The sequence below is a fragment of the Vitis vinifera genome, chromosome 13 (genome assembly GCF_030704535.1).
Source record: "Vitis vinifera cultivar Pinot Noir 40024 chromosome 13, ASM3070453v1".
NCBI lineage: Eukaryota > Viridiplantae > Streptophyta > Magnoliopsida > Vitales > Vitaceae > Vitis > Vitis vinifera.
This window is the reverse complement of record NC_081817.1, coordinates 897,195-906,750: the sequence shown is the minus strand read 5'-3', so window position 1 is coordinate 906,750 and position 9,556 is coordinate 897,195. Positions and strand designations below refer to the sequence as shown.

The following is a 9,556-nucleotide window of genomic DNA, read 5'->3' as shown; positions in this document are numbered from 1 at the left end:
TTTTAAAAAAAAGAAAATTATTTGAATTAAAAATAGTTTTTAAAATCAAGTTTAAAAAAATATGATGAAACATGCCCATTTTTTTTTTTTTTTGTTTTTAAAAAGACATGATCAACTATTTTGTTATCTAAAAATTATTCTTTATTTTATTTTACTTTTAAAAATTGTTTTCAGAAAATAACGGTCAAATATTTAAAAATAGATTTTTGTTAAACAAAAAATTGTATTTAAATCATAATATCAAACACTCTTATTTTTTAAAATGATTAACAACTATTTTTATAAATTAATTTTAAAATTTTATTTTTAAAATCTATTTTCAAAATTATGATTAGACAGGTTCTAAAATCTGAATCTGTAGCCCCTTCTTCAAACAAACATGAAATAAATCTTTTCTCTTGCACAAAAATATTCTGCATGCATATCATCATCTCTGCACAAATTCTCAGAGGCTAATTTCACACCATCAACACAAATGCATGTTATTTGAAAATTTTGAATCAAAGAACATCTTTTTTCTTCTAGAAATTTTGCTTTTCCTTACAAATTGGCCACTTTAACCCTAGCAACCTAAGCAAATTAAATTAAAGTGGGTCTATTGATTTAAAAATGGTACGAAGAGATGGACATTTGTCCACAACTCTACAGGAAACTGAAGACGACGTGTATGCCTCTCACATTTGCCTACAAATCTGTCTTCTACCCTTGAGAAAAACCATCTAAAATGGCAAAACCTCTCCTCTTTCCCCTCTTCTCTCTGCTCCTCCTTAATCAAGCTTACTCTCAGTCTGATTATGGCTTCATCTTCAATGGCTTCAAAGCTTCTGCATCCAACTTAAGCCTTGGTGGGGCATCCCTCACCACGCCAAATGGGGCTCTCAGGCTTACAAACTCATCACCCAACCTCACTGGCCATGCCTTCTACAACACCCCATTTCACTTTCTCAACAAGAACAGCCATGATTCCCAACACCCCACCACAGCTTCCTCCTTTGCCACAACCTTCATCTTTGCCATTGTCCCCAGCTATGTTGGTGGGTCTGGTGGGCATGGTTTTGTCTTCACCGTTTCTCCCTCCAAGAACCTTTCAGACGGTGGACGTGGTAATCTTTTTGGTCTTTTTAATGAGGCCACCATGGGGAACTTCTCCAACCATTTGTTTGCTGTTGAGTTTGATACAGTTCAATCCCTGGTTATGTATGGAGATATCGATGATAACCATGTTGGTATAGACATCAATACTGTTAGGTCTAATGCTTCTAAGTCAGCTTCATACTATGATAACTCCTCCAAATCCTCTCATGAAGTGGTTTTGGAGAGTGGGAATCCAATCCAAGCTTGGATTGAGTATGATGGAGCTCAAAAAATCGTCAATGTCACCATTTCCCCTGCTTCTCTTCCTAAACCAAGCAAACCCCTCTTGTCCCTAGCCATGGACTTATCCCCTATCTTTAAAGAGTCCATGTATGTTGGCTTCTCAGCTGCCACTGGGAAGCATCCTAACTCTCATTACATTCTGGGGTGGAGTTTGAAGATGGGTCGTACAGAAGAAGACCCTCTTGATCTCTCTAAAATCCCTTCTCCCCCAAGAAATGGAACCCCATCTCCAGGCCTTGGGAGGAGAAGAGGGATTGAGATTGGAGCAGCGTCAACAATGGTGACCCTTGCGTTACTTCTGTGTGGAATCACTATTTCTGTGTATATGCTAAGAAGGGCAAGGCTAGCTGAGGTCCTGGAAGATTGGGAATTGGACTTCCCCCATAGGTTTAGATACAAAGACCTTTATATTGCCACAAAGGGCTTCAAGGAGAGCCAGATTCTCGGCAAAGGCGTGTTCGGTTCCGTCTACAAGGGGGTGCTGCCAAAGACTAGAGAAGAAGTTGCTGTAAAGAGAATTTCCCACAATTCCAAGCAGGGAGTGAAGGAGTTTATTGCAGAGATTGCAAGCCTAGGAAAGCTGAGGCACAGGCACTTGGTTCATCTCCAAGGTTGGTGTAAGCGAAAAGGCGATCTCCTTCTTGTTTATGATTATATGTCCAATGGCAGCCTGGACACCTTCCTGTTTCAAGAAGACAAGAACCTTGATTGGGGACAGAGGTTCAGGATCCTCAAGGAGATTGCTGCAGGCCTCCTATATTTACATGAAGAATGGGAACAGGTAGTTGTCCATAGGGATGTGAAGGCCAACAATGTCCTGCTTGACTCAAATATGAATTCCCGGCTAGGAGACTTCGGCCTGGCCAAACTATATGAGCATGGGAAGAACCCTAGCACCACCCATGTGGTGGGCACAGTGGGGTACATAGCACCGGAGCTCTCCCTCACTGGAAAGGCCACCGCAAGCTCCGATGTATTCGCCTTTGGGGCAGTACTACTAGAAGTGGCATGTGGGAGGAGGCCTCTAGACCCCAATGCCTCGTCCGGGAAACAAATGATTCTACAAGATTGGGTGGCACAGTGTCATCAGAGGGGTCATATACTTGAAGCTGCAGATCCAAAGCTTGGCAATTCATATGTGAAGAAGGAGATTGAATTGGTTTTGAAGGTTGGCCTCCTCTGCTCTTACCCAGAGCCACAGGCTAGGCCCAATATGCAGCAGGTTACAAGATATCTCAGTGGCTTTGACCCACTCCCCGAGGTTGATGCTTCAAGTTTAGGTTTCTTTGTGGGCTCATTGGACTCCAAAGCTGACTCACACCCATCATCCTATGGAGTGATGTCTGTTGGATCCTTAGCATCTGGGCGGTAGATTAATTGTATATGCTTGTTGTTCTGCTTAGTTTCATTTTCTTTGTGAGGATGGTGGCCTGTATGTTGAGTAATGAGGCTGAAGTTGTTGAAGTATGAAGACCTCTGGCATCAAGTTTTGAGTTTGATGTTGTTAGGGCTTTTAGCATGGGTAGGCTTGATACATATGGCTTATTATATAACAATTTAAGCTTTTAGATTAAATTAGTTCAGAAAATGGTGATTGCCTGAGCGTTAGGGTTTTAGCAAAAATCAACTTAATATATGTAGTTGGTACATCATTCAACAATTAAAGTTTTTAAATTAAATTAGTGGTTGGAAGCCATTCTTAAAAACAATTTTTTGTCAAAATAGAAAACCTAACTCCAATTTTAAAAAACGTGTTTGACAAACTTTTTACCAACAATAATTTTTTGAAAAATGGTTCTTTTTTAAGAACAAATATGATATGTTTTTAGGCTTTTTTTTGTTAAGTGTTATGAGAATCAATTGAAAAAAAAAAATTACTCTGAAAAGTGTTGCATTAAGCCTCAATTCATTGATAATAAGCTGAAAAAACCTACTTTTAAAAATGCTGCCAAACAAAAGTTCTCCTAGGAGACTTATGAGGCTTTTGAGCTAACTTTTAGCTTTCTTGTGGGGGAAAGACGTGGACTCTTCTTATGCTTCGCTAGCTTTAATAATGGTTAAGAGGGCAAAGGCATTCCTTTTTACCTAATTCATAGATAAGGTTCTCTATGAGAATGGAATCCTAGGCTTTTCTAAGATGGAAAAGTAGGAGGTAGAAGCCCATTGACCATTTTTGACACAGCCTTAAGCCTTCAAGACAACTTCTCAATACTTTTTTTAACGGTTTAAAATTTAGGTTATTTGGTTAAAAGGGATTAAAATAACTCTCATATTTATAAGAATAATTTATCTCTCAAAAAGTATAAATACCACCCCCCCCCCCCTCCTCTTTTTTTTTTTTTTCCTCTAAGATGATTTTCTCTTCCCTCTATTTTACAATATATTAGCTTTTTATTTTTTTATTTGATCATCTATTTGCTCCTTTTTTGTTTCCCGACAAAGAAAAAACCTAAATTCTCACTATTGTTTCATCTACTCTTTATTCTTAGTCTTGTAAGCAACCAACATTTTTTTTTATATATATTATCATTTTATTTCTTTTTGTTTCCTATAAATTTAAAACCTTACTTCACCATTGTTGGTAAAAAAAGCTTCAACATTAGTTATGAAAAAAAAAAGTTTTAAAATGTGAAAAAGTGAAAATTTTAATTTAAAAGAAGTTAAAAGTTTTATCCATATGACAAAGTCAAATAATAGTAAGTAATAAATCACATGTATGGAAAATTAGAGCATCTGTTTATTTAGTGGATATAGGAATTAAGCAATAAACTCGGTCACATAATAATGAAAAAAAATATAATATCATGATTACAGGATTATTGAGTGCATGAATGTTGTATTAAAAGATGCAAGAGATCTTTCGATTATGAGAATGGTTGAAGAGTTGAGAAACTTACTTTAGAGATGGTTTTCAAATCGCCAACAACAAGCATTGTCAATGAAAATTGAACTTATCACATGGGTTAACTTGAAGTTGTGCTTAAGGTTTAATAAATTATCAAGTTATGAGGTTGAGTCTATTAATTTTTGGGAGTTTAATGTCAAATATGTTGGGATAAGTGATTAAGTTAATTTGCAAGCATGTTCATGCACATGTAGGATGTTTGATCTTGACCATATTTCATGTACACATGCGATCGATGCATGTAGATATGGAAACATGTCGTTATATATTATGTGCTCTCAATACTATATGAAGAACTCACTTATATCTTCATATTCAAAATCTATATATTCTACTAGAAATAAAAAAGATTGGGTAATTCCTAAATACATTTGTTGTAGAGTTGTATTACCACCTAAAAGTCAACAACTAGTAGGAAGACCAAAAAATGAAAGAATTTGATCAGGCAAAAAGGTTATTAAGTGCACATGATGTTGTGGTAGATGTAATGATTATAGACATAATAGAAAAACATGCAAACGACCAATTCCATTACATCCTAGACATAAACATAATTGTGTCAATATTGTTAACAACAATATCAATATCTAAGCCTTACAATTGGTTCATCACTTACTTTAATAGTGTTACCATAAAATTGTTTTTTGAGATGATTTAGTTATGTACCTACACTTTTTTTTGCATGGGCGTATGAAGGAATTTGTAAGCCTATTTTTTTGTATATGCTTAAAGCAATTTGTTTTTTTTTTTTTTTTAAATGATGGATTGAAAAATGTTTAAAATTGTTAGTTGATGTATTAATAAAATTATTATTTTTAAGTGGATGTGTAAATAGAATGGATGCAAAAATCAATTTGGTGGATGCAAATATAATTTCCATTTTTCTCAAAAATATATTTTGGAAACAATTTATATATATATAAATAAAAAAGTATTGTCGAGAACAATTTTCAAACATAGCCTACATTTTTCAGCATATGATATATTGAAAGTAGCGGTGGAGCCAAAAAATTTGGTGTGAAGGGAATAAAAAGTTTGAGTATTATAATAATTATAAATAAATTTTCATATTTTAAAAATGGTAATGTTGGTATCATTCAATAAAAGAAAAAAAAAAGACTAATAAAAGAAAAGAAGAATTTATAATATGAAAAATTAAATAACAAAAATACTAAAAACATTGCGTAGACCATGTATTTTGCTCGATGCTTTCTCATTCAATGGCGAAACTCTTTTTTTTTTAATTTATTTATGAAAATTTGATTTTTAGAAAAAGACTTGGAGTCGCCACTTATTTTAATATTTTTTAAGGAAAAAACAAAATAAGAAAGAAAAACACTAAGTGTCACTCCTGAAGAAAAAATAAGTTTGTGGAAAACCGAGTTTGGGTTCGAGGGTCAGGTTACCTATTGGGAAGGTACAGTGGTGAGCCGTAGCACCCTTCTAAGCCTTATAATAAGGTCTCTACTAAATAAGGTGAAACAAGTGTGACAATTAATAAGGAGATCAATAGATACCAATGAAATGATCAAATAATAAAACAAATTGAGCATGAGAACGAATAAATAAATGAAGTAGGAATAGGAGCGTACTTTAGCAACAAATAATAAAGCGCTATCATGAAACAGAGTTAGTGCACAATGATAAATGTAAAATATTTCACACAAAACCAATCAAAATCAAATTATATCAATCATGCGATTCACTTGAATTATTTTTGAAGAAATGTTATGGATGTTGGGCCCCCACCAAAGCCCGATTGATTTTGCGTGAATTAATCTCATAAATTCCATTATTTCTAGAGATATGAGAATCATATTCATTTTTATTTAAAAATCGAAAAAAAAGAAAAATTATTTTAAAATCAAAGGAAATTTGTGGAAGTGCTTACCCATAAGGAAAAGTAGCAAGTTTATCAAAATCCGGATTTTTGGTGACCTAAAACCCTAATGAAGGACAAAAGTTGAGGACTTAAAATTATTAGAAAACTGGAGTGGATTTAAAATTATTTGAAGAAAATTGGAATTTTGAAAATTATTTAAAAATTGAAATCTTAAAAAAAAATATTTGAAAATTGGAGTTTTGAAAATTAAATTTAAGGATTAGAATTTTTGAAATTAAATTTGAAAGAAATTGGAATTTTGTGAGAATTGGAGTTTTGAAAATTAAATTTAAGAAATGGAATTTTGGAAATTAAATTTAAGAATTGGAATCTTGGAAATTAAGTTTGAAAGAAATTGGAATTTTGGAAATTATTTGAGAATTGGAATTTTGGAAATTAAATTTAGGGAATGGAATTTTGGAAATTAAATTTAGGGAATGGAATTTTGGAAATTAAATTTAAGAATTGGAATTTTGGAAATTAATTGAAAATTGGAGTTTTAAAAATTAAATTTAAGAATTGAAATTTTGGAAATTAATTGAGAATTAGAGTTTTGAAAATTAAATTTAAAAATTGAAATTTTGGAACATTAAACTTTGATGTTAAAATATGAAGAAATAAAATGGAAATGCAAGTTGCACGGGTATGAAAGAGAGTTGGAAGATATTTAAGTGGAGGAAATAGTGAGAGAAAGAAAAAATAAATAAAGAATGGGTTTGGTGAGTGCATACGTATGAGACAGAATGAGAAGATGTTTGAGTGGAGGAAAAATGTGAGATAAATAGGTATGATGGCTATATATGTATGAGAGAGAATATGAAGATGTTTGAGTGGAGGAAAATGTGAGAAAAAATAGGTATGATGGGTGCATATGATGAGAAAGAATGGGAAGATGTTTGAGTAGTGAAAAAAACGACCCTAGTGACAATGCAAAGAACCGCCTCTTCTCTTTTTTCAACCTTTTCTACCTCAAGCTTCAGATTATCACCAAGAGATGAAATAACAGGGAGTGCGGCGGTCATGATATCACATGCGAAAGTAATAGAAGAGTTGTGCTCATCTTCCTCATAAGAAAGTTTCAACCCTGTTGATACCGGGTTTGGATTCGAATATTCTCGGACTGACCAATTTCATTACGGCAAAGGTTATTATTCAAAGGTATGTGAAGCTTTTGACATCTAGAAAAAGATTCTGCCTCCTTTACAGAAATGTCACCAATAATTACCGGACCACCACAGTTGGTGCAAATTGGGTTCCTCATAGCATCCTTTATTGACATGTTTTTAGCCTAAAGTTTATCATTTTTCTTGCTTAAGAATTGAGTTCTCATGTCGTTCTAATCGGGTCTTCATCTGGGTACGATGATTTTGGAACTAGAATTTCACTTGCCTAGTCTCCAAGCAAAGCCTTTTGTTGAGTTCCAACATTTGCTTTTCATCAGGATGAAGACACTCCTTGAATAGGGCTTCAAGTTCTTGGATTTGCCGAGGAGTGTGTCGGTGGTATCTCTTCTTCCTTGGTGGGTTGTTGATAGCATCCTGATCATCCCCAGAAGCACCGTCCATGTTATTAGTTCCAGATCTGCTCTCATGCTCATCTTCTCTCTCAAGCTTGTGACTAGCTCTTCCTACAACTCCCTCTCTCTTAAAACCTCCCCACATCCCTCCGAGCCGAGACCAGTCCCACAAAAAGAAGGAGAAGAAGTTTCTCATGTCCCCAAGGAAGAAACAGAGAAAGAAAAAAAAAAAAAAAAAAAACCTATGGAGCCTTATTTTATATGTGAATTCATGGGCCATGAACATGGGATAAACAGAGAACATTGACATGATTTGGATGAACCCATGCGCATGGTAGCCCCAAACGAAATCAAAGAAAATGAGAGAATAGCAGAGTAGTCACATCCAAGTAGCAAATGAAAGCTAAAAAAAATAACAAGAAAAATGCATGAAGAACAATGTAATCAGAAAGATGAACAATAAAGATCCACAATGCTCGCACCTGGTAGAGCTCCTCTCTAGCAAAAATGAGCAAGGAAATCACAACCAACGTACCTCAAAGTCCTCTGCTTTTGCTCTCTCTTGGGATATCCGCAGACTCACCACCCTTTCCTCAGTTCCGTTTTTTTTTTCTATATATTTCCCACCACCAAAAAGCTTGCTCTGTTTTTTTTTTCCTATTTCCTCTGTTTTTCTTCCTCCCCTATGTCTTCACTTGCTCCTGGTTTAGCAAATATGACCATCCTCAACCACCACCTAACAAGGTGGTAATGTCCCTTAGCCACACGTCCATGTAGCTTGACTCCTTCGGAAATTGGCCCCCACTCCAAAAACAAGTTGCCAGCTCTTCCCGGGTTTGAGAAAAAAAACCCACGGTCCTACAAAGGTCTACAAATATACCCATCTTCGGTAGAGTTCACGAGTGCAAAGAATATGAATACTAGAGTGAAAAGAAAGTGTGAATAGTGAGTAGAATAGAGTGAACTCTACCAAAGAAAAAGAAAGACCCCCAAAGGTACACAAGTAGAACACAAACTTGTTCAAACTGACAAAGAACAAAAGGGGCTCTAAAATCCTAAAAAAATGGTAGCTCTTAGAATGCATCTAAAGTTGTGTTATGGACCCAGACACTCTAAGATGTCTCCAAAAGTGACTCGAAGATCGATGTCAAAGTTGAGTAGCAGTTGAACCACCTTCGAGTACAGGAAAGAATGCGTCCAAAGGGGATTGCCCTATGTGAACTACATGAGGATGCTAAGTGTAGGGTGCCCCAATAACATGATCAAAATATGTGCCATGAACTCAATGAACTATGTCATGTGCAAGGGAATGGGAAGTCTAGAAGAACGTGATGAACAAGCGATAAGCACAAGGTAACGAGGTGAGGAAAATGAGGATGAACGTAAAAATCGTGAAGGCAAGATGTGCAATGCCAATGAATATGAATGCCAGGAGCCATGACTATGGATGACAAAGCTGGGAAAAAACGATTCTGAACACCAAAACTAAAAGGAGATGGTGGCACCGAATGCCAAGCTAGACAATGGCCTTGAATGTCAAAATGAAGACACAACTCTGAATGTCAAACTGAAGAAGATGGTGGTTCTAAATGCCAAATTGAAGACATGGCTCTGAACGCCTAAAATTGATGAAAGTGGCCCTGAATGGTAAGAATGACTTTGAATACTAAACTAAAAGAAAATGACAATCCTAAATGCTAGCAACGTGGCTCCGAACACCTAACTAACAGAGAAAGACAACTCTAAATGTTAGGAACGTGGCTCCGAACGCCGAACTAAAGGAAAATGGCGGCTTTGAATGCCAGGTTGATATGCGACTTTGAACAACAAATTGAAGAAGATAAAGGCTCTGAACGCCAAACTGTGAACAATGACC

General features: G+C 35.4%; 1 protein-coding gene across 1 annotated transcript; it reads left to right on the top strand.

The window, feature by feature from the left end:
• Positions 1-220: 220 nt before the first annotated feature.
• On the top strand, positions 221-2,952 carry LOC132254979 (L-type lectin-domain containing receptor kinase V.9-like). The gene has a single exon (XM_059742191.1). The coding sequence runs from the start codon at positions 725-727 to the stop codon at positions 2,747-2,749; it is 2,025 nt and encodes a 674-aa protein (XP_059598174.1). The 5' UTR covers positions 221-724; the 3' UTR covers positions 2,750-2,952.
• The last annotated feature ends 6,604 nt before the right edge of the window (positions 2,953-9,556 follow it).

Bases quoted from the DNA above. Each gene is read 5' to 3' on its own strand.
- LOC132254979 (XM_059742191.1), top strand. From the start codon at position 725: ATGGCAAAACCTCTCCTCTTTCCCCTCTTCTCTCTGCTCCTCCTTAAT.